This window comes from Heptranchias perlo, chromosome 2 (assembly GCF_035084215.1).
Source record: "Heptranchias perlo isolate sHepPer1 chromosome 2, sHepPer1.hap1, whole genome shotgun sequence".
NCBI lineage: Eukaryota > Metazoa > Chordata > Chondrichthyes > Hexanchiformes > Hexanchidae > Heptranchias > Heptranchias perlo.
Window position 1 is genome coordinate 4986928 of NC_090326.1, and position 26634 is coordinate 5013561.

At 43.3% G+C, this 26634-nt stretch overlaps 1 protein-coding gene across 1 annotated transcript; it reads left to right on the plus strand.

The window, feature by feature from the left end:
- The first annotated feature begins 1459 nt into the window (after positions 1–1459).
- On the plus strand, positions 1460–25980 carry LOC137331622 (probable G-protein coupled receptor 139). The gene is made up of 3 exons (XM_067995544.1): positions 1460–1556; positions 18930–19238; positions 25079–25980. The coding sequence occupies exons 1-3, from the start codon at positions 1460–1462 to the stop codon at positions 25978–25980; spliced, it is 1308 nt and encodes a 435-aa protein (XP_067851645.1).
- Positions 25981–26634: the final 654 nt, after the last annotated feature.

A 26634-nucleotide genomic window follows, 5' to 3' on the forward strand; every position in this document is an offset into this window, starting at 1 on the left:
TTAAATAACAACTTTGTACGTGTATTAAGAAAGAGGATTGCACGTCGCAGCTGCAATCCTTTTATGTGATGCAGTGACGAATGTATGGGACACGATGATTGTTTACAATAAAAAGTCCGTTATCAGATTGTTCACAAAAGGGGCTCGGCCTCCGTGTGGAGTGATATCAATGGTCTGGGGTAATGATGGAACCATCCTCAGTCACTTTCTCACTGCATGGTGGCATGGTAATGAAACCTCTTACACGTAAAACTTTTCAACCAACAATGGAATATTGCCATGAACATCTGTGTAAATACTTCACATACGTACACAGGCAATATTGGGAGGTTGCACGTAACACTTCCACTCTCCTGACATTTTTGTGTGGGAGAGCAGGCAATATGATATCGTTTCCTATAAGGGTGAAACATTTATCCTATCCTAATGTGATTTGTCGCAGAAGTATAATAAATGTTCACGGTCCTTGTCCAGTGTCCAAATTAGAGTAAAACATGACCGCCTAGATACCCAAGCGGCCTGAGTAACACTGGGAGCGGCGTCCCTTAATGCTGAGTAATGAGGTCCTCGTGAACAAATTACAAAGCGTTGTAAGATGTACAAGCAGTGGTCCACCCCATGAAAGGTGAGCTCGGGGCTGAATCAGCCATGGCTCAGGAGCTTGTAAATATGGTAATTACTGAATCATAAGATTTATGGGATAAAATTAAGAGCAATTACTTCGGATCCTTTAAAGATATCTTGGGCTGTGGTCTGTCTCGATATTCAAGCTGTCATGGATGGCTAGAAAATGTCACTACAACAGACCATAGGCACTCAATTACCCTACTGGGCTGGAGTCAACTTTCTAGTCATCTTAGCCAGTTTGCTAATGGTAACCTGCGCTCCTGGGCCCTACTGTCCGGACTGTGTACTGAAATGGTTTGCCAATAGTTCTGGTGAATCCCACAGGATGTTAATGCTATACTCTTATGTTGACGTGAGACTAATTATAGGGGGGCTCCGATACGTTTGTAAAGACCGAGAAGACTGGGGATCCACCTTTGATACCGCAACAGGCAGCTATCTGCACTATCATGTAACAAGTTGCCTGGATAATAAGTTTGGATGGATAAGCTTTCCACCCACTCAGCCGATTAGAGAGAACGTAACTCGGGTGATTGTAACCCATGTGTGGAAACTTGTGAGCCTATGTTATATAGTGCTAGACGTGGACTGTTATGTTTTAGAACTAAATGTAATATTGTGACTATTGATATGATCGATTGTCAGACTATATATATGTATTGTATTGTGTACACGGTACTCGATCGATATCAATGTATGACGGTTCCTTGTTGAATGCTCCACAATGGTATATTGTAAGACTGTGGGACAGTTTAACTATTCGATTAGTAATATGGAGGTGGGACTAAATATCAAGAAAAGTAGACAATTAATAGGTAATGAGCATGTGAAGATGGAACTGAACAAGTTGAAATATAGTGATTGGAGGTTAGATTTGGGAACTGAAGACGATATGGATCAGATAAAGGTGATCCAAACGAGAACAGAGCGTGAGTTTAAGCACTCATGGTGGGAGTCGTTACTAGGGTGGGAGCCGTTAAGAGGGTGGGAGCCTTTACTGGGTCGCATTGTTACTAGGCTGGGAGTCTTTGCTAGGGTGGGAGCTGTTACTAGGGTGGGAGATATTACAAGGGTGGGAGTCGTTTCTAAGTGGGAGCAGTAACTAGCGTGGTCACCATCAGCCACTGGAAATTTCGAATATTGCATTGCACCCCATAGTTTGCATTGTGACCTCTCAGATTCTGTTACTGATCATCATGTTAACACTTTGCAGTTGGGCGAAGAAGATAATGTCATTGACCCAACTGTCAGAAGAGCAACTGAAGCCTGTAATGTACACACAGTCCACCTCACCATACACAGTCCATCTCATCATACACAGTCCACCTCACTATAGGAGAAACTACGCCATGTTCTCCGCAGCCTTCAACATGTCATCAATGAGGACAAACACCTCGCTGTGGCCATCCCCACACCTCCACTACTCGCCTTTAAACAGCCACCCAACCTCAAACAGACCATCGTTCGCAGCAAATTACCTAGCTTTCAAGAGAACAGCGTCCACGACACCACACAACCCTGCCACGGTAACCTCTGCAAGACATGCCAGATCATCGACACAGATACCACCATCACACGAGAGGACACCACCCACCAGGTGCATGGTTCATACTCCTGTGACTCGGCCAACGTTGTCTACCTCATACGTTGCAGGAAAGGATGCCCCAGAGCATGGTACATTGGCGAGACCATGCAGACGCTGCGACAACGGATGAACGGACACCGCGCAACAATCGCCAAACAGGAGGGTTCCCTCCCAGTCGGGGAACACTTCAGCAGTCATGGACATTCATCCACCGACCTTCGGGTAAGCGTACTCCAAGGCGGTCTTCGAGACACACGACAACGCAAAATCGTCGAGCAGAAATTGATAGCCAAGTTCCGCACCCATGAGGACGGCCTTAAACGGGATCTTGGGTTCATGTCACGCTACACGTTACCCCACCAGCGAACAAATGTTATCTGTTTTTAATATAATGGGTCATTTGCTGGCTCTCTCTGCCTTCCGGATGTTTCTGCCTCTCTCTGTTTTTTTTCCCTGTTTGTTTTTTTGTTGAATGTGTATTCGGGGGTTCTGCAGGTGACACCTCTCTGTCTGAACACGGTGATTGCCTTGGCAACGGGCAGTTGCAGGGGCAGTCTGTAAACACCATGTATTGTTCTATATGTATAAATGCGTAGGCTTCAAGGAGCTCCTGAAACATTTACCTGAGGAAGGAGGAAGTCTCCGAAAGCTTGTGAATTTAAAATAAAATTGCTGGACTATAACTTGGTGTTGTAAAATTGTTTACAATTGTCAACCCCAGTCCATCACCGGCATCTCCACATCATCACTATATGATGCATAAGAAGAAATAAAAAGTGGTGAATATGTTGGAAATGTTGGAGAGTTAATGGTTAATAATCGAAATAACCTGTATAACTACAAATGGTTATGAAAGCAACAGGCTTTATAAGATAAACAGGAAACTAGAAGGGAATTGGGAGAAGAGGCGATGGACTTCTTCAAGTGTCTGATAACAATCTACAAAGGGGTGTTGCAAAGAGATAGTGTTTGGGATTGCATCGACCATGAGTGATTATTGTACAACTTAGTGATTAGTGTAATAAACATAGGTAGAGGGATCAATTAACCATGGTATAGAGTGGTGGTTTAGGTAAATAAGCTGTCAATAAACTGTTCTTGAAAGGTTCCGAGGACAGTTTGTCAGGAAGTCTTGTTTATGGAATGTACTCAACTAAGACTGTTTATTTAATAAGTTGTTCTTGAAAGAATCCAAGAACAGATCAGTCATGAAGTCTTATCTGTGAGGTATACCTTTGAAGTCAGAAAACTGAAGTGTATAAGAAGGGTGGATAGTTCCAGAGTTAGTTGGGAGAGCTCGAAAGAGAGAGGGATCCGGAGCTATTCCTGTATACGGTATAAATTGACCACCTGCACTGTAAAGGATTACAGTCTGTTCTGTATATTCCACCATCAAGTGTCTTGTACTTACTCGAAGCATGTGGTGGTGAAACTTAGGAGGAAGAAGGTCAACAGCCCGCAAGGATCTATCCTTGACACCCTCCGATTTCTCCGCTACATGCAGCATCAGATACACACATGTACTCTAACCATACCCAGCTCTACCTCACCTACCTACCTCTCTCGATCCTTCCACTGCCTGTGATTTGTCACGCTGCTTGTCCGAAATTCAGTAATGAATTTTCCTCCAATTAAATATTGGGAAGACCGAAACCATTGTCTTTGGCCCCACCACAAACTCCATTCCATAGCCACCGACTCGATCCACCTGCTGAGCCACTGTCTCAAGCTGAACCAAACTTTTCACAACGTTGGAGTCCTATTTGACTCTGTGCTGAGCTTTTGACCACATAGTCTCTCCTCACCAAGTCGGTCTATTTCCACCTCTGTAACATCGCCCGTCTACACCCTGCCCATCTCCCGTTGAAACCCTCATCGATGCTTTTGTTACCTCTAGACTTGACTATTCCAATGCTCTCCTGGCCGACCTCCGGTATCCCACCCTCCATAAACTTGAGCTCATCCAAAACCCTGCTGTCCATATCCAAACTCACACCAAGGCCCGTTCACCCTTCACCTCTATGCTTGTTGACATACATTAGCTCCCGTTCCGACAACGGCTCGATTTAAAATTAACATTCTTTCGTTCAAATCCCCCTCTATCTCTGTAACCTCCTCCAGCCCGATAACCCTCTCTGCATACCTTCAATTACTGCCTTTTGCGCATCCCCGATTTTAATCGCTCCACCAATCGCGGCAGTTCCTTCAAATACCTGGGCCCGAAGCTCTGGAATTCACTCTCTAAATCTCTCAGCCTCTCTACCTCTCACTCATCCGTTAAGACGCCACTTAAAACGTAACTTTTTTTGACCAAGTTTTAGGTCACCTGCCCTAATATCTCATTTTGTGGATCGGTACCAAATTTTATCTGATAACGCTCCTGTGAAGCACCTTGGGGTGTTTTCTTTAGTTAAAGGCGCTATGTATGCAAGTTGTTGTTAATTGTAAGGTCTCCCACCATTTAAAGAAGTAAGGATATGGTAGTGAGCTTGATAACTCCGAAGCATCTATTGCTGCACCGTGTCCATCACCAACCCAGATGAACCCTTTCGAGAGGATGTATAAAGTGCGGCTAAGGATATATCACGGGGTGAAGCACCAAGCACCAGCGAGCAGGAGGAGCTGGAAATAGTTCTATATTTCTCCCCTGGGGAGGCCGAGAAACAACTGTCCTTGGCTGAGGGTCCCAGTCTTCAAGAGAATTAAGACTTGCTCGCACAGACCTAATGTGCAGGCCGTGGAGACATTCATCTCCCACATTCTGGAGATGGCCGATTAGTTGGAGAAGTTCAAGAGCCGCATTTGTAAGACAACGCATGAGGTATGTAAGGCCAGGCAGATCACTCTGGACAATGTGACAGTCCAGGTGATTCCAGCAGCAGCAAGGAATCTGGTGGAGATTCTAAGGGAGTTCGTTACTTCTGAATGGCAGCTATTACGGCTTCCATAGATTAATTGTGTGATGCCTTTAACAACATCATATCTCAGGGCTTTCACAACTTCATTGTAACAATTTGGTCTGTCTCACGCTGAGCTTCAGCGCAACCGAGCCCATTCCCAGTACCAATGACATGCAAGAAATGGTTGCTGATTTCAGTGTTTCTGATGACGTGGTTAATGAGGTTGTGTCATTCCAGTTTGTGGTTATGGACTGAACCCAGTAGGCATGGCAAGTACAAGTGAGATGAGAGCAGAAGCAGGCCCTGCGAGCACATCAACATTCTATCTCGTAGAAGCTGCGGCACAGAAGCAGGCCATTCGGCCCAACAGGTCCAGCCAGTTTTTACGCTCCTCCCTCCCTACTTCACCTCACCGTATCAGAATATCCTCCTATTCCTTTCTCCCTCATGTGCTTATCTAACTTCCTCTTGAATGCATCTATGCTAGTCGCCTCAACTACTCCTTGTGGTAACACATTGCACATTCTAACCACTCTCTCGATAAAGAAGTTTCTCCTGAATTCCTTAGAAAACATAAACATAGAAAACATAGAAAATAGGAGCAGGAGTAGGACATTCGTCCCTTCGAGCCTGCTCCGCCATTCAATAATGGGTGTATAATGGGCGGCCCATCCATTACCGTCTGTGTTGTGCCCTGGTCGAAGTTGAATTTTACCCTCGTTGGCTGATTCTTTATCTCATGTCCAAGTCTCATTGCTGTTACGGTATTGAACCTGACACAGAATGGCTGACGGGAAGATAGTTTGCGTTAGATTGATAACAGTCATAAATTAAAATGTTATATTCCTTATACTCAAGTTGACCAGGCTTAAACAATGTTTTGGTGCAGGAATTAAGTGTTCGACTATCCGAGATGTGGAAAGATATGGGCTGCTTGACAGGTGTTCAATGATTTCAGTCTGGAGTCAATCGGCTGAGTGCCCCGGATCAGGTCGGAGGCTGGTGGCTGCACCCTGTGGATTATCAGGGATGAAATGTAACTTCGGCGGGGCGGAATTATAGGCCGCAGTGCATCGGCCGCTCGTTTTGCACCCCATGACTTCAATGGAAAGGAGAATTGAGTGGGATGTATAATGGGCGGCCCATCCATTACCGTCTGTGTTGTGCCCTGGTCGAAGTTGAATTTTACCCTCCTTGTTTCTGAGTTGCTTTCACCAGGGTTTTCTGTATTTGCACGTTTAGAATCTGCTTCTTTAGAAACTAAAGGTCTGACACAACTGGTGGAGTGGCGGGATGGGGAAATCTCGGGCCCACAGACGGGTTGCGTCTGACTCCAGTCGGTTTAAATTAGTGGGTGGAAATAAAGCGCTGCGGCCTTGTGTTTGAGAGCTCGGCTCTCCCCGAGAGTGGCGCTCATCGCTGGGAGCGCCCATTCGTGGAATCAGCCCTGACATCAACAGCACTTGCAGAATGAAATCTTTCCATCACAAACTGTTCTCTGGCAGACTGTACACACAATCGCAGAGTATCCCATCGCACACTACTTCCCCAGGTGACTTACAAAATTCAATGCTCTCTGAAAAAAAACTGGGGTTGAAATTGGTCTCCGGCAGTAGTGCAAAATGAGCGAAAGCGCAAAATGAGCGACAGTGTAAAATGAGCGATAGAGCACCAGCAACCCGTTTTATTGTTGGTCCGATTTTCCAAACAATTGATTTCAATGTTAAAGGAAATCGGGCGGATTGTAGAAGGGGCTGCTGATTCGTTACCGAACGTTTTACACTACGGCCGGAAATCAATTTATGCCCTATGGTTCACAAAGCTTTCCATAGCTCATATCTGGGTCTGTTGTCGACTCATTGGGGTAGATTGGGACTTTGTGCGGTCGTGTAAAACGGGTGACAGGGAATCCGCAGCAGGTTTTACATCTCAATGAAATAAAAGTTGGAGAGATGTAAAAGGGACTGTCAATTCATTCTCACCCCTTTTACACGATCACAATGTGTCACAATCCAGCCCATTGATGGTGATCGAGTGCTATGATTAATCACCAACTTCATTATCATTGTATCGGACTAGCTGGACCTTGCTCATCTTTTGTCCAGCGATTATTATGTGTTTAATTCCCCCCTTCCGGGGTGATATTTACGGTTAATTCTCTATTTTTCGCAAGTCCCCTACACATTTTTATTCCACATCTGCTCCCTGAGGTGATTTTTATATTTGGTCCTTGTTTCTTCCCAATATTTGCCCCTATCTTCATGTTTTCCCTCTCTCCCTGCTATCATGATTTTGCTGCTAAATCTGTATTCCTACTTCCGGATCCTATCTGTGTTTTTCCTTGCGTCTCTGCCAGAAGTCATTTTTAGATTGAAATCTTTGCTGATTCTTGGCATCAGATCCTTCCACTAATTTATTCGCTCTCTTCTTCCTGAGGTGATTTCCATGTTTAATCTCTGTTCATTCCTAATTTCATTCCCTCTCTGCAGGTTATTCCCAGTCTCTCTCCTGACGTGCCTGTGATCAGTTTAAGGCCCTCTTCGCAGCTTATTCCCAGTCTCACTGCTGAAGTGTTCGTGAACAGTTACAGGCCATTCTCTGTTTGTAATTTCAATTTTTTCCTTCCTTTGGTGATTTATGTCTTTAATTTTATGTCTTTCCCAAATTTCAGACCGTTTCTCCATGTTTACACTCTCTCCTTCCTGAGCAGATTTAGTTTATATTTAAATCTCTATATCCATGTGTATAATATAGTAAAAAAAAGAATAAGAATACAAAAGTCAGTATTAATGTATTATGAGAATGTATTATTTTAATAGAGGCTACACTTGTTTTCGATTAGGTCGTTAGGATTCTGCCGGGGTAGGCAAAGTAAGGATGAAGGTGTCAGTTTAACGAAATTTAATGAAGAATCAAAGGCTTTGTGTAAAAATCATAGCTGGTTTGGAGACAACATATCTTATGTTTCAACCGTTACTATTCTATTAAAGTGTGGTGATTATAACCGTGCAAAATTGTTTCATCTTCGTCATGAACAAAACACACATTCCAGTCAAAACTTGTTATGGTGAGAGCCACGGAGAGGGGTCATTTGCTGTTCCTGTCAAATCACTGTTGCACTATAATTAAAGATACAAACTGAGTGAGAATGGCACTATCTGGTGTTTAAGACAAAGACAGTGGTGCAGTGAGTGAATTAAACACTAAAACGTGAACTTCTGCAAATAAAATCGATTAACATTTGGTTATTTCGACATAATGCTTACAGAGATGGAGAGACCAGACATTCGGAGGGAAGGTCAAATTAGCCATTTTGTGTAGAGAATGCAATTCCAGCTTCTAGTAAATAAATCAAAGTAAAATTGAACTCAACGTTAAAGTAGTTCGGATCTAGGTTTGCGTTCTCCATTATTGATATTTCAATTTAATCTGATGCAATAACAGTATTTGTAACAGTAGCATTGCAGAAGAGAGCTGCGGGACCCTGTCCACTTTAGTAACACTGCAGAGGGGGTAAGAGTACATTGTGATTTATTATAGAATCCAACAGGTCTCTGGGAAAGTTACACATGGTACAGATGTTGGAGCAAAAAGGTGCAAAGTGATTTTACATTTTAATTTGGGGCAATGTCTTTTTATCTCCACAAGATTTAATTTTATGGAGTCTTTTTTCTAAAGAAACTTCAGGCACAAACCAGGGTTTTATAAAAAAAAAACAATCATTTATTATTAATACACTAGAAAATTGACATTAGATTTTAAACAAAATATTGGGTTGGTGCCCGATTTAGAATTGCTTTAACAACAGCAAAACAACACATTCTGAATTCTCAAAATGCATAACAGTTTGGAAATCAAATGTTTATCTTAGACTAACCCCATAACGAAAGTCATATCCTTATAGTTGGCTCAAGATTGCCGGAAAGATTCCAGGTATTTTGATGGATACCGTTGTAGGGTCGCATGGCTTTCTCTTGCAACCAGTTCATCTGATTCACAGGCAGTCTCTAAACCTGCATGGAGGCATCAAACTGGGAGGCAGGGAGCAGCCTTGAAGATTGAAGTGTGGTGGCGCTGCCAGGAAGCGAAGGGCGAGATTGGAGCAGTCCTGGTGGATCTGTGTCTCTTCCCACTCAACTTCTGCCAGCTTTCAAAGACCTTTTTAACACAGAACCACACCTCTGGGGCGGTGGCTTTTCCACAACAGGTTGCTACAAATACAACCCACGATTGATTGACACTTCACTTGTTTTGTCTCAGCGGCCACAACGTAACCACATTAAGCAGGCAGGTGTTCAAACGACCTCTAGCCCTTCTGGAATCGTTCTTGATGCTCTGGCGATCCATCCTCTGTTGTGTGATCTTTTACAATGTGTCCTTAACACTCCTTTTAACAGTCCTTTCACTTTTTAAGAATCCTTTTTGTTCAGACATACTGGAGCCGATTTAATATCAGGCTTTCGTTTATCAGGTGAATTTTTACTACAAAAATGCTCTGGGGAAACTCCTGCAATAAGTAATGTTCAGGGTCAGTTGAACAAGACTGGGTGACTTTATTTTGCAGCCTCGAGGCATCACCTTTAGAACTCTCAACATTATATAAACAAGAGCATTACCCCGGAACAAACATGAACTGTCTGGCCTGCTTCATCTGCTGCTGTTCTGCTAGTCAGCACTCTCACACACTCCAGGCTGATTACACAGTTTGTTTGGTTATTGCATGCTTTCTGTGTTCTATTCTCATTCCTGTTTCTACCCTTCTGTCAATATATATGGTTGTCCATCTTTTATTGTGTTTGTTCTCTGTGTAATATCGTTGATCCTTTTTTTATTTTCTGTTTGTTTTTCTATCTTGTTATTTCTACTTCTATTTAATTTCCATCTCTCTGCCGCTGTTTATGTCTCAACCTTTTCTATCTGTTACTCTTGGCTTCTTTTCGACTCATCTCTCTCTCTCTGTTTCTATGTCGCTGCCTGTCTTCTCTCTCTGCCTTCTCTGCAGGCAGAGAGAACGGAGCACGGGATCAGAGATAAAAGGAGGAGCGAGAGAGGAGAGAGAAAGCGGAAGGCGGGATCAGCGATAAGAGGAGCGAGAGAGGAGAGGGAGATGAGCGCGTGTTCAGCGATAAAAGGAGGAGCGAGAGAGGAGAGAGAGAGCGGAACGCGGGATCAGCGATAAAAGGAGGAGCGAGAGAGGAGAGAGAGAGCGGAAGGCGGGATCAGCGATAAGAGGAGCGAGAGAGCGGAGCGCCGGATCATGGATAATACAAGAGAAGGGACGGAGAGCGGAGCACCGGCGGGAAGAGAGGTAAAAAAAAAACACCTGAAGTGAATTCAGCACAAGGGAAGGAGCTGATTGGTGAGTAGCTGGTGAGTATTTTTTCTGGTGAGTTTTTTTGAAAGTTTTTTCGTTTTTTTAAGTTTAGTTAATAATATAATAAATCGAGTCATACAGGGCACCTCAGACCAGTTGAATGCACGGCCTGTGCCATGTGGGAACTCCAGGAAACTTTCCCTCTCCTGGAGTGCAGGAAGTGTCATCAACTGCAGGAGCTTGAGCTCCGGTTTTCGGAGCTTGAGCAGCGGCTGGTGTCACTGCAGTGCAGCCGCGAGGCTGAAAGTTTCATGGATAGCACGTTTCAGAAGGTGGTTACCCCACAGTTTAAGAGAGTGCAGGCAGAGAGGGACTAGGTGACCGCCTGACAGAGAAGGAGGACGAGGCAGGTAGAGCAGGTCTCCACTGAGGGCATCTCACTCTCTAGCCAGTATTCAAATGTAAATACTGGTGGGGGAGAGGGTTCCTCTGGGGAGTGCAGCCAGATCCAAGTCCACAGCACCATGGGTGGCTCAGCTGTAAGGGGAGGAAGAGCATGGTCAGGAGAGCGATAGTGATAGGGGATTCTATAGTTAGGGGGACAGAGAGGCGTTTCTGCGGCTGCAGACATGATTCCGGGATGGTATATTGCCTCCCTTGTGCCAGGGTCAAAGATGTTATCGAGCAGATGCAGTACATTCTGAAGGGGGAGGGTGAACAGCCAGAGGTCATGGCCCATATTGGTACCAATGACATAGATAGAAAGGGGGATGAGGTCCTGTAGACAGATTTTAAGGAGTTAGGAAAGAGATTAATAAGCAGGACCTCAAAGGAAGTAATCTCTTGATTACTCCCAGTGCCATGCACTATCGGTTGTAGAAATAGGAGGATAAAGCAGATGAACGCGTGGCTGGAGAGATGGGGAAGGAGGGGGGGCTTTAGATTCCTGGGGCATTGGGTTCACTTCAGGGGGAGGTGAGACCTGTACAAGTCGGACAGGTTGCACCTCAACAGGGCCGGGACCAATATCCTTGTGGTGTGGTTTGCTCGTGATGTTGGGGAGGGTTCAAATGAGCTTGGCAGGGGGATGGGAACCTGAGCATAGATTCAGAAGGGCGAGAAGCAGAGCTGGAAATGGAAGGCAGAAAATTAGTTTTAAAGGCAGAGCAAACAAAGGTTAGAAACTAGACAACAAAAGTATTTGGCCATGCTTAATGGTATATACCTCAATGCAAGGATTATAGTGAATATAAGGCAGATGAGCTAAAGGCACAGATAGATACGTGGAAGTACGATATCTTAGCTAGTACAGAAGCATGGCTTAAACAGGGGCAGGAATAGCAGCTCAACCTTCCTGGTTACAGAGTTTTCAGACGAGATGGAGAGGGAGATAAAGAAATAGGGGGAGTTGCAATATTGGTGACAAAAAAACAATTATGGCTGTGAGGAGGAATTATATGTTAAAAGGATCATCAAATTAGGCCACATGGGTTGAGCTGGAGAACAAAAAAGGGGCAGCCACACTGCTGGAAGTGTACTATAGACCACCAAACATTCAGAGGGAGATAGCAGAGCAAATATGTAAGCAAATTTCTGAGAAGTGCTAAAACAATAGAGCAATAATAGTAGGGGATGTCAACTACCCTAATATTAACTGGGATCGAATCGGTGCTAAAGGTATAGAGAGCACAGAATTCTTAAAGTGCATTCAGGAAAACTTTTTTAGCCAGTACGAAGCAAGCCCAACAAGTAGGGGCAGTTCTGGACTTAGTTTTGGGGAATGAAGCTGGGCACGTGGAAGGAGTATCAGTGGGAGAGCATTTTGCTGGTAGTGATCATAATTCAGTTAGATTTAGTATAGTTATGGAAAAGGACAGAAATAGAACAGGATTACTGTTCTAAATTGGGGAAAGGCCAATTTTACTAAGCTGAGAAGTGATTTAGCAAAAGTGGACAGAAACAGCTACTTGAAGGTAAATCAGTGTCAGAGCAGTGGGAGGCATTCAAGAGGGAGATTCAAGGGGTTCAGAGGAAACATGTTCCCACAAAGAAAAAGGGCGGGACTGCCAAATCTAAAGCCCCGTGAATGACAAGAAGCATACAGGATAAGATAAGTCAAAAAGTGAATCTTATGTCAGACAGCGAGATCTCAATACTGCAGAAAGCCAAGACAAGTATAGAACGTGCAGGGGTGATATTAAAAAGGAAATTAGGAAAGCAAAGTTGGGGGGGGCATTAAGAAATCCTGCAACTAAAATTAAGGAATACCCAAAAATGTTTGAAAATACATAAAGAGTAAAAAGATAACTAAAGAAAGTACAGTTAACCTATGTGTGGAGTCTGAAGATGTGTGTATGTTATTTAATGAATACATTGCGTCTTTCTTCAGAAAAGAGAGGGACGATGCAGAGAATGTAGTTAAGGAGGAGGATTATGAAATATTGAATGAGGTAAAGATGTTTAGCATCTATGAAAGTCGATAAATCGCCAGACACAGAGGAAATATATCCCCAGCTGCTAAGAGAAGCAAGGGAGAAAATAACAGAGGCTCTAAAATCATATTCCAATCTCCCATGGACACAGGCATGGTGCCGGAGGATTGGAGGACTGCTAACATCGTACCGTTGTTTAAAAAGGGAGAAAGTGATAGACCGAGTAATTATATTCCAGTCAGTCTAACCTCGATGGTGGGCAAATTATTGGAATCGATTCTGAAGGACAGCATAAATCGTCATTTAAAAAGGAACGAGTTAATCAAGGATAGTCAGCATGGATTTGTTAAGGGAAGGTCATGTCTGACTAATTTGATTGATTTGTTTGAGCAGGTAATAAGAAGGGGCCATGAGGGTAACGCATTTGAGGTAGTGTACATGGATTTACCAAGGCTTTTGACAAGGTCCCACATGGCAGACTGGTCAAAAAAGTAAAAGCCTGTGGGATGAAAGGGAAAGCGGCTAATTGGATCCAAAATTGTCGCAGTGGCAGGAAGCAAAGTGTAATGGTTGACAAGTGTTTTTGTGACTGGAAGGCTGTTCCCTGTGATACAAGGTCCCTTGCTTTTTGTGGTATATTTTAATGATTTGGACTTGAATGAGAAGTTTGAGAAGGCTTGATCAAGAAGTTTGCAGATGATACAAAAATTGGCTGTGTAGTTGATAGTGAAGAGTAAAGCTGCAGACTGCAGGAAGATATCAATGGACCGGACAGGTGGGCAGAGAAAATGGAATTCAATCCAAGGAAGTGTGAGTTAATGCATTTGGAGAGGGCAAATAAGACAAAGCAGTACACAGTAAATGGGAGGATAATTCGAGGTGTAGAGGATCAAAAGCGACCTTGGAGTGCACGTCCACAGATCCATGAAGGTAGCAGGACTGGTAGATAAAGTGGTTAAAAAGGCATAAGGGATACCTTCCTTACTAGCCGAGGCATACAATATAAGAGCAGGGAGGTTATGACAGAACTGTATAAAATACTGGTTAGGCCACAGCTTGAGTACTGCGTACACTTCTGGTCACCACATTACAGGAAAAACGTGATTGCACGAGAGAGGGTACAGAGGAGATTTACGAGGATGCTGCCAGGGCTAGAGAATTTTAGTTATGAGAAAAAATTGGATAGGATGGGGTTGTTTTCTTTGGAACAAAGGAGGTTGAGGGGTGATGTTAAGGTATGTAAAATTATAACAGGACTAGATAAAGTGAAGAGAGATGACCTATTTCGCTTAGCAGAGGTGCCAGTGAACATGGGGCATAGATTTAAAGTGATTGTAAGGGGATTAGAGGGGAGCTGAGGAGAATTTTTTTCACCCAGAGGGTGGTGGGGGTCTGGAAATCACTGCCTGAAAGGGTGGCAGAGGCAGAAACCCTCAAGTCATTTAAAAAGTACTTGCATGTGCGCTCGAAGTTCTGTAGCCTACAGGGCTGTGGACCAAGTGCTGGAAAGTGGGATTAAACTGGACAGCTGTTTTTCGGCCGGCACGGACACGACGGGCCGAATGGCCTCCTTCTCTGCGGTAACTTTCTATGATTCTGCCTTTTTTACATCTGCCTCCCTGTGCCCCTCTCTCTCTCTCTCTCTTTCTCCCTCCTGATTTCATCCGTCTTTTTGTCTTTCCACCTCTGTCTGCAATCTGTTTCACTCCGTATGTGGGAAAGTTTACTGAAACACATTACAACCAATGTCAATCAGAGTCCGGGTATGTTTACTGAAACACATTACAACCAATGTCAATCAGAGTCCGGGTATGTTTACTGACGCACATTACAACCTGTATCACTCAGTATCCAGGTATGCTTACGGACACACATGACACCGTGTATCACTCAGTATACCGCTTTGTTTACTGACACACATTACAATCTGAGTCACTCAGTACCTGTGTATGCATACTGACACACATTACAATCTGTGTCACTCAGTATCCGGGTATGTTTACTGACACACATTACAATCTGTGTCACTCAGTATCCGGGTATGTTTACTGACACACATTACAATCTGAGTAACTCAGTATCTGTGTATGCATACTGACACACATTACAATCTGTGTCACTCAGTATCCGGGTATGTTTACTGACGCACATTACAACCTGTGTCACTCAGTATCCGGGTATGTTTACTGACACTCATTACAACCTGTGTCACTCAGTATCCGGGTATGTTTACTGAAACACATTACAATCTGTGTCACTCAGTATCCGGGTATGTTTACTGACACTCATGACAACCTGTGTCACTCAGTATCCGGGTATGTTTACTGAAACACATTACAATCTGTGTCACTCAGTATCCGGGTATGTTTACTGACGCACATTACAACCTGTGTCACTCAGTATCCGGGTATGTTTACTGAAACACATTACAACCTGTGTCACTCAGTATGTGGGTATGTTTACTGAAACACTTGATACAATCTGTGTCACTCAGAATCTGGGTATGTTTTCTGAAACACATTACAATCTGTGTTACTCAGTATCCGGGTATGTTTACTGACACACATTACAATCTGCGTCACTCAGTATGTGGGGATGTTTACTGACACACATTACAATCTGTGTTACTCAGTATGTGGGGATGTTCAGAGAAACACATTACTATCTCTGTCAATCAGAATCTGGGTTTGTTTAGTGAAACACATTACAATCTGTTTCACTCAGTATCTGGGTATGTTTACTGACACACATTACAATCTGCGTGACTCAGTGTCTGGGTATGTTTACTGACACACATGACAACCTGTGTCACTCAGTATCTGGGTATGTTTACTGACGCACATTACAATCTGTGTCACTCAGTATCCGAGAAATCACAGCCTTGGATATGGGGTGAAATACACTGAAGTGTTTATAAAAAGTCACGGAACACAATTTGTGCGTAGAATTCTTCTTTGTTTTCTCGGCAGTGATGGGTTGTGAAGGGAGAGACGGGCCCGAGCTCCCTCTGATGGGTTGTGAAGGGAGAGACGGGCCCGAGCTCCCTCTGATGGGTTGTGAAGGGAGAGACGGGCCCGAGCTCCCTCTGATGGGTTGTGAAGGGAGAGACGGGCCCGAGCTCCCTCTGATGGGTTGTGAAGGGAGAGGTGGGCCCGAGCTCCCTCTGATGGGTTGTGAAGGGGGAGACGGCCCGAGCTCCCTCAGATCCGCACTGACCCCGAGCTGCGGGTGAAATGAAATAAAGTTCAACCTGCAGCAGTGAGCCGTTGGAGAGAGATCAGAGTCCGGAAACAAGGAGGACATTTATGATACTGTCCTTGAATATAATTTATATCAAATACTCCTTGAATTCTCTGCCTGGGGAATTCATAACTGGGAATCGCCTGTGAAATCAGCCTAAATATTAAAATAGGAACCGCCCAACGAGGGGCTCGATCCCATGAACCTGAGAACAGTTCACTTCGCACAGGCTGGAGAGTGAGACTGTGTCTTTCCAGTTCAGAGTGGGGCTCATTCCCACCCCAGGTGAGATCAGATAATCATAGAAATGTTACAGCACAGAAGGAGGCCATGATTGAATCTCCTTCACCACCCCCTCGGGCAGTGCATTCCAGATCCTAACCACTCGCTGTGTAAAAAAGTTTTTCCTCATGTCGCCTTTGGTTCTTTTGCCAATCACCTTAAATCTATATCCTCTGTTTCTTGACCCTTCTGCCAATGGGAACAGTTTCTCTCTATCTACTCTGTCTCGACCCTTCATGATTTTGAATACCTCGATCAAATCTCCTCGCAACTGTCTCTGTTCCGAGGAGAACAACCCCAGCTTCTTCAGTCTAACCATGTAACTAAAGTCCCTCATCCCTGGAATCATTCTAGTAAATCTCTTCTGCACCCTCTCTAAGGCCTTCACATATTTCCTAAAGTGCGGTGCCCAGAACTGGACACAATACTCCAGTTGTGGCCGAACCAGTGTTTTATAAAGGTTCTCCATAGCTTCCTTGCTTTTGTACTCTAGCCTTCTATTTATAAAGCCCAGGATCCCCTACGCTTTTGTAACTGCTTTCTCAACCTGCCCTGCCACCTTCAATGATTTGTGCACATATACCCCCAGATCTCTCTGTTCCTGAACCCCTTTTAGAATTGTGCCCTCTTGTTTATATTGCCTTTCCTCATTCTTCCTACCGAAATGCATCACCTCGCATTTTTCTGCATTAAATATCATCTGCCATGTGTCCGCCCAGTCCACCAGCCTGTCTATTGCCTCTTGAAGTCTATCACCATCATCCTCAATGTTCACTGCACTTCCAAGTTTTGTTTCACTCCCAAATTTGGAAATTATGTCCTGTACACCCAAGTCCAAGTCATTCATATATATCAAGAAAAGCAGGGGTCCCAGTACTGACCCCTGTGGAACCCCACTGCACACCTCCCTCCAGTCCGAAAAACAACCGTTCACCATTACTCTCTCTTTCTTGTTCCTTAGCCAATTCTTTATCCATGTTGCTACTGCACCTTTTATTCCACGGTCTTCAATCTTGACGACAAGCCTATTATGCGGCACTTTATTGAACACCTTTTGGAAGTCCATAAACATCACATCAACTGCATTGCCCTCATCTACCCTCTCTGTTACCTCATCAAAAAACGTTATCAATTTGATTTAACATGATTTGCCTTTATCAAATCCATGCTGGCTTTCCCTAATCAATCTACACTTGTCCAAGTGACTGTTAATTCTGTCCCGGAATATCATTTCTAAAAGTCTCCCCTCCAATGAGGTTAAACTGACTGGCCTATAGTTGCTGGGTTTATCCTTACACCCTTTTTTGAACAAGGGTGTAACGTTTGCAATTCTCCAGTCCTCTGGCACCACCCCTGTATCTGAGGATGTTTGGAAGATTATGGCCAGTACCTCCGCAATTTCCACCCTTACTCCCCTCAACAACCTAGGGTGCATCCCATCCGGACCGGGTGACTTATCTACTTTAAGTACACCTAGCCTTTCTACGACCTCTTCTTTATCAACTTGTAGCCCATCCAGTATCTTAACTACATCTTCATTTACTGAGACTCTGGTAGCATCTTCTTCCTTGGTAAAGACAGATGCAAAGTACTCATTTAGCACCTCGGCCATGCCCTCTGCCTTAATGAGTAGGTCTCCTTTTTGGTCGCTAGTCATTCCCGACCCTCCTCTTACTGCCCATTTACTGTTTACATGCCTATAGAAGACTTTTGGATTCCCTTTTATGTTGGCCGCCAGTCTATTCTCACACTCTCTCTTTTCTCCTCTTATTTCCTTTTTCACTTCCTCTCTGAACTTTCTATATTCAGCCTGGTTCTCACTTGTGTTATCAACCTGACATCTGTCATATGCTCTTTTTTCTGCTTTGTCTTACTCTCTATCTCTTTTATTATCCAGGGAGCTCTGGCTTTAGTTGCCCTACCTTTCTCCCTCATGGGAATGTGCCTAGACTGAACCCGAATCATCTCCTCTTTAAATGCTGCCCATTGTTCAATTACAGTTTACCTGCCAATCTTTGATTCCAATTTACCCGGGCCAGATCTGTTCTCATTCCACTGAAATTGGCCCTCCTCCAATTGAGTATTTTTACTTTAGAGTGGTCCGTGTCCTTTTCCATAGCTATTCAAAACCTTATGATACTATGATCGCTGCTCCCTAAATGCTCCCCCACTGACACTTGCTCCACTTGGCCCACCTCATTCCTGAATAACACAGCACAGGCCGAGGATCGAGCCTGGGCCTTTCCTGCTCTGTGTGGGGCTCAATATGTAAATGAACCTGCTCTCTCCTCACATCAGTGCTGCCAGACTGTGGGTCTCATAGTTTCTGTTCTTCCAAACATTCATTAAAATAGTATACTGGGCTTTGGGCTTTCTATCCTTGTAATATTTGGTTAAATATATGTTATGTTATAAACATTGTTTGGTTTAACTGAATCTGTTTGTTCAGTGAGTGTAATTAATGTCAGTCTCCGTGGGCCCTAATTGTGTCACTGGAGTGTTTCTCTCTGCTATTAATAAGCGACTTCTTTCAACGTGTTATCCCATAGTGTCAGTGGGAGCATCACCTCCGGCACTAACAGGGATCAGCGACTCCACAGAGAGGGAAAGAATATATCGGAATCTGAGAACAACAGATTGGAATATTTCAACAATGGATCGGAATCCGGGAACAACAGATTGGAATATTTCAACAATGGATCGGAATCTGGGAACAATAGATTGGAACAGCCCATTATGGACTTTTCAAGTTGTGTATCTACTTTATGATTCACTGGCATTCGAGGAGCGGGCACTTTATGTGATTCTTGGTCTACAAGTAATTTACTATCCTCCCCTCGCTGCTGTTGGTGTCTCTGGTAAGTCTCGATATCCAGCTATTAATCCTATAACCAATGATTCACTTATGACTGTTCTTGTAGTACCCTGTCCCACACTCGCTGCAGTTCGATTTGATGACAAGTCTCCATATCCAGCTGTTAATTATATAAACCATATCTTACTGTATTGCTCTTCTAGTCATTTACTGACCAACACTCGCTGCTGTCGATGTCACTGGTAAGTCTCGATATCCAGCTGTTAATTCTATGAACCATGTTTCACTGCATTACTGTTCTTTTTTCCCCTGTCCCATACTCACTGCCATTGTTGTTCCAGGTAATTCACTATATCCAGTTATTAATTCTATAAACCAGGTTTCACTGTATCACTGTTATTTTTGTCCCCTGCCCTGCATTTGCTGCTGTACGATTTGATGGTAAGTTTTTATAACCAGCTCAAAAATTAAAGGGGGCACTCGGGAAGGGAGATATATTGATGGGTGGAACAGGGATGGGAGATATATTTAAGGGGATTTTCTGGGTGTGAGATTTAATTCACAATGGATCCCTGAGAGTGAGGCTGTATTTCAGGGATTCTGAATGTATGCATGTTTCACAGGGTCCTTGGGGTGTGTCAGTGTTTGAATGGGGTCCAGGCATGGCACTAATATACAAGGGATCCAGTAATGGTACTAATATACAAGGGGTCCAGAGACAGTGATAATATACAGCAGATTCAGAGATGGTACTAATATACAGGGGATACTGAAACGGTGCTAATGTTCAGGGGATCCAGAGGCGGTGTTAATATACAGGGGGTGCAGAGATGGTGCTAATATTTACAAAGGGAAGCTATGAACAATTGCAGGGGATCGAGAGACAGTGCTAATATTTACAGAGAGATCCAGAGACACTACTAATAACTACAAAGGATCCATAGACGGTGCGAATGTACTGGGGATCCAGAGACGGTGCTAATATTTACAGGGGATCCAGAAATGGTATTAATAATAACAGAGGATAAAGAGATGGAAATAATACATACTGGGTATCCAGAGACAGTACTAATATTTACTGGGGATCCAGAGACAGTACTAATATTTACTGGGGATCCAGAGACAGTACTAATATTTACTGGGGATCCAGAGACAGTACTAATATTTACTGGGGATCCAGAGGCGGTACTAATACTGACAGGGGATACAGAGACGTTACTAATATTTACAGTGGATGTAGAGACATTATTAATATGTACAGGGGATGTCGAGAAGGTACAAATATTTTCAGGGGATCCAGAGATTGTTCCAATATTGACAGGCCATCCAGTGAGGGTACGAATATTTACAAGGGATCTGGAGATGGTACTGATAGTTACAGGTGATGTAGAGACATTACAAATAAATATCGCGGATGTAGAGATGGTACAAATATTTACACAGGATCCAGCGATGGAATTAATATTTACAGGAGATGTAGAAAATTCATTGGTATTTACAGGGGATCCAGGGATTGTACTATTATTCACACATTGATATTGAGATGGTAATAATATTTACAGAGGGATCCAGAAACCGTACTAATGTTTAAAGGTGGTCCAGAGATGGTACTAATATTTACAGGGGAGGTATAGACATAATTAATATTTACAGGTGATGTAGGGAAGCTACTAATAACTACACGGGATCCAGGAACGGTACTAATATTACAGGGGATCCAGGGTCAGTAGAACGTTTATAGTGGATCCAGAGACTGTACTAGTAGTTACAGGGGACCCAGGGATGGTACTAATATTCAGAGGGATCTCGAGAGCTCATAATAATTACATGTGGTCCAGAGATGCTACTAATATTTGCAGGGGCTCCAGTGATGGTACTCATATTTATATGTGGTTCAGAGACGGTACAAATATTTACAGGACGGTACAAGTATATACAGATTCTCTCAATCCACTGTAAATCGTGATAATATTTACAGTGGATTTAGAGAATCTACTAATATTTACAGGGGTGTAGAGACGTTATTACTATTTACAGGGGCTGTGGAGAAGATACTAATATTTACAAGGGATCTGGAGACACTGCTAATATTTACAGTGGGTCTAGAGACGGTAATAATATTTATAGGTTATCTAGAGACTCGACTAATATTTACAGGGGAAACAGAGACAGTACTAATTCTTACAGGGGACAAAAAAATGTTAGTATCATTCAGAGTGGAATGCAGAGACAGTAATAATATTTACTGAGGAATGCAAAGACATTACTAGTATTTGCAGGAAACCCAGAGATGGTATTAATCTTTACAGGGGATTCAGAGACGGTGCTAATATTTACAGGGAATCCAGATATGATACTAACATGAAACAAAAATGGTACTAATATTCACAGTGGGATCCGGAGATGGTGTTAATGTTTACAGGGAATCAAGAGATGGTACTGAAATTTATAGGGGGTCCAGAGATGGTGCTAATATTGCTAATAATGGTGCACAGGATCCAGATGCATTACTAATATTTACAGGGGATCCAGAGAGGGTACCAATATTTACAGGGGATCCAGAGACAGTACTAATATTTACAGGGGATCCAGAGATGCTACTAATATTTACAGGAGATCCAGAGATGGTCCTAATATTGATAAAGAAGAGGTACTTGAAAGGCTAGCTGTACTTAAAGTAGATAAGTCACCCAGTCCGGATGGGATGCATCCTAGGTTGCTGAGGGGAGTAAGGGTGGAAATTGCGGAGGTACTGGCCATAATCTTCCAAACATCCTTAGATACGGGGGTGGTGCCAGAGGATTGGAGAATTGCAAATATTACACCCTTGTTCAAAAAAGTGTGTAAGGATAAACCCAGCAACTATAGACCAGTCAGTTTAACCTCAGTTGTGGGGAAACTTTTAGAAACGATAATCCAGGACAGGATTAACAGCCACTTGGACGAGTGTGGATTGATTATGGAAAGCCAGCATGGATTTGTTAAAGGCAAATCGTGTTTAACTAACCTGATAGAGTTTTTTGATGAGGTAACAGAGAGGGTAGAAGAGGGCAATACAGTTGATGTGGTGTATATAGACTTTCAAAAGACGTTTGATAAAGTGCCGCACGGTAAGCTTATCATAAAGATTGCGGCCCATGGAATAAAGGGGGCAGTCGCAAGATGGATACAGAATTGGGTAAGAGGCAGGAAACAGAGAGTAGTGGTGAACGGTTGTTTTTTGGACTGGAGGGAGGTGTACAGTGATGTTCCCCAGGGGTCGGTGCTGGGACCACTGCTTTTCTTGATATGTATTAATGACTTGGACTTGGGTGTACAGGGCACAATTTCAAAATTTGCAGATGACACAAAACTTGGAAGGGTAGTAAACAGTGAGGAGGATAGTGATAGACTTCAAGAGGACATAGACAGGCTGGTGGCATGGGTGGACACATGGCAGATGAAATTTAACGCAGAAAAATGCAAAGTGATACACTTTGGCAGGAAGAATGAGGAGAGGCAATATAAACTAGAGGGCACAACTCTAAAAGGGGCACAGGAACAGAGAGGTCTGGGGGTATATGTGCATAAATCGTTGAAGATGGCAGGGCAGGTTGAGAAAGCGGTTAAAAAAGCATACGGGATCCTGGGCTTTATAAATAGAGGCATAGAGTACAAAAGTATGGAAGTCATGATGAACCTTTATAAAACACTGGTTCGGCCACAACTGGAGTATTGTGTCCAGTTCTGGACACCGCACTTTAGGAAGGATGTGAAGGCCTTAGAGAGGGTGCAGAAGAGATTTACCAGAATGATTTCAGGGATGAGTGACTTTAGTTACGTGGATAGACTGGAGAAGCTGGGGTTGTTCTCCTTGGAAGAGAGAAGGTTGCGAGGAGATTTGATAGAGGTATTCAAAATCATGAACAGAGTAGTTAGAGAGAAACTATTCCCATTGGCGGAAGGGTCAAGAACCAGAGGAGATAGATTTACGGTGATTGGCAAAAGAACCAAAGGTGACATGAGGAAAAACTTCTTTACACAGCGAGTGGTTAGGATCTGGAATGCACTGCCCGAGGCAGTTTCAATTGTGGCTTTCAAAAGGGAACTGGATAAGTACTTGAAAGGAAAAGAAATTGAAGGACTACGGGGATAGGGCAGGGGATGGAACTAGCTGGATTGTTCTTGCATAGAGCCGGTGTGCACTCGATGGGCTGAATGGCCTCCTTCCGTGCTGTAACCTTTCTTTGATTCTACAGGGGATCCAGAGATGATACTAATTTTTACAGGGGACCCAGTGAAAATAATAATATTTACAGGGGATCCAGAGATGATACTAATTTTTACAGGGGATCCAGAGACAGTACTAATATTTACAATGGGATCTGGAGACAGCACTAATATTTACAGTTGATCCAGAGATGGTACTAATATTCATTGCAGGATCCATATGCAGTAATAATACTTACAGCGGATCCAGGCACAGTACTAATATATACTGGGGATCCAATATTTATAGCAGTTCTAGAGTTGGTACTCATATTTACAGAGTGATACAGAGACGGTAATAATTTTTACAGAAGATCCAGAAACAGTGCTAATATTTACAGGCTATCCAGAGACAGTACTAATATTTACAGGAATCCAGAGAAGTTACTAATATTCACAGACGAGAAAGAAATGGTAACAAAAATCACAGGGGGATCCACTGGCAGGAGTAATATTTACATGGGATCCGGAGATGGTGCTAAAATTTACTGGGGATCCAGAGATGGTACTAGTATTCACTGGTGATCCAGAGACAGATACAGATGCAGTCCTATTATTTACAGTGAATCCAGATTTGGTACTAACATTTACAGGTGATCCAGAGACTGTACTAAGATTTACAGGGAATCCACAGATGGTACTAATGTTTACACTGTATCCAGAGACACTACTACTATTTAAAGAAGGATCCAGAAATGGTAATAATATTTTCAGAGGATCCAGAGACGTCACTAATATTTAGATGGGATGTAGACACGTTATTAATGATTACAGAGGATGTAGAGAAGGTACTAATATTTACAAGGGATCAAGGGAAGGTAATAATACCTACAGAGCATCCCGTACACTACTAATATTTACAGGGGATCAAGGGACAGGACTAATATTTACAGGATCTCCAGAGACAGTACTAATATTTACATGGGATACAGATACAGTGCTAATATTCACAGGGTGAACCAGAGACTGTAATAATGTTTACCGAAGGATCCAGAGATGGTATTAATATTTATAGGTTATCCAGAGAATTTACCAATAGTTACAGGGGCTCCAGAGATGGTATTAATATTTACAGGGGCTCCAGAGATGGTATTAATAATTACAGGGGCTCCACAGATGGTATTAATATTTACAGGGGCTCCAGAGATGGTATTAATATTTACAGAGGATCCAGAGATGGTATTAATATTTACAGAGGATCCAGAGATGGTATTAATATTTACAGGGGCTCCAGAGATGGTATTAATATTTACAGAGGATCCAGAGGCAGTATTAATATTTACAGGGGCTCCAGAGATGGTATTAATATTTACAGAGGATCCAGAGGCGGTATTAATATTTACAGGGGCTCCAGAGGAGGTATTAATATTTACAGGGGATCCAGAGATGGTATTAATATTTGCAGAGGATCCAGAGGCGGTATTAATATTTACAGGGGCTCCAGAGATGGTATTAATATTTACAGAGGATCCAGACACAGTATTAATATTTACAGGGGATCCAGAGGCGTTACTAATATTTACAGAATATCCAGAGACGGTATTGATACTTATAGGGGCTCCAGAGACTGTGCTAATATTTACACAGTGTCCCTGCCTGATGTATAATTCCCCTGTTTGTTTCCCTTTCTTACAGTTAATTTACTGGCGATTGTGACCCTGTCTCGGGGAAAGTGCGGTCTCTCCAAATGTGTCACTCGCTACCTGGTGGCGATGGCAGCGGGGGATTTAATGGTCATTATCTTCGATCTGATACTCAGACAGATTCCGATTGCTTATGCGAGTCACTTTCGTTTCCTGTACTCCATCCCCTTGTGTAATATCCACGCCGTCCTGCTTTTCGCAGCCACAGACTGTTCTGTCTGGTTCACCATCACTTTCACCTTTGATCGATTTGTGGCCATTTGTTGTGAGAAGCTGAAAACTAAATATTGCACCGAGAGAACGGCGGCTGTGGTTCTGGGAACAGTGATTTTGCTGAGCTGTTTGAAGAACATTTCCTGGTACTTTATGTTCACGGGTTGGTATCAATTTTCCAATACGCCCTGGTTTTGTTTGGTAACAGTCAGTGTTGTGGAATCACGTGTGTGGGGAGTGATCGAACTCCTGCAGTATATCCTCACCCCGGGGGTCCCATTTGTTCTGATTCTGCTGCTCAATGCTTTCACCGTCAGATTCATTTTAGTGGCCAGCAGAGCCCGCAGGAGACTCCGGGGTCACAGCAGTGGGGAGAGTCCCAGAGACCCAGAGATGGAGAGCAGAAGGAAATCCATCATTTTACTGTTTCTTATCTCGGGGAATTTCATACTGTTATGGGCATTGTTATTAGTGTATTCCATATGGAACCGGATGTTTTATTTGGGGTTTGAGTCTGTATTTCTATCTCAGTTTATACTAGAACTGGGATACATGCTCCAGCTCCTGAGTTGCTGCACAAACACTTTTATTTATGCTGTGACCCAAACGAAATTCAGAGAGCAGTTGAAGAATGTGGTGAAATATCCCTTCATTGCAAGTGTTCAAATCATTAAATCATGAGTGGATCTGAAGACTTTCTCAGAGCAGAGTCAGTTTTGTATCATACGGTGTCTGATTCTCTCTCCACCAGACACTGTGTATTCTGCAATCACTGAAACCTTTATAACTTGAGGCTATTTATCAACTCATTTCAGAGCGTGTCTCAAAGTTCATGGGGGAAAAATTGGATAGGGGCCGTTTTCGGGTGTTGGTAGCGTGATGTGCTATTACCCCCGCCCGATGACTCCTGCACAGGCAGGTCACAAGTTTCAGCCCACCAGAGGACTGACCTGCAATCAGGACTCCATTCCAGGCCTTGCAGGTGGAATCAATGCAATTCGCACTTTCCACCACCAGGGGAGCTCAATCTCTTAAAGGGAGGATGTTTCTTAGAAATTTCTTAAAGGTAGCTGGTACCTGTTATTTGCTGAAAATAACAGTCTACTGTCTGCACGGAGTCTGAACAGAGATCAGACATCGCACACGTAAAACACAGATGCAGGTCCCATCCCTATGTTTACACACTGATGAGTTATGTTAAAACATTGAATAAAGGTTGCACACTACTAAATCCCACATCCTCCAATCTGCAAACCAGACCTCACCAATCTGCCGATCTGAGTTGGTACCAGGCCTGTGAGAGTGCATGCACCAAGGTTCTCTGATGATGCACTA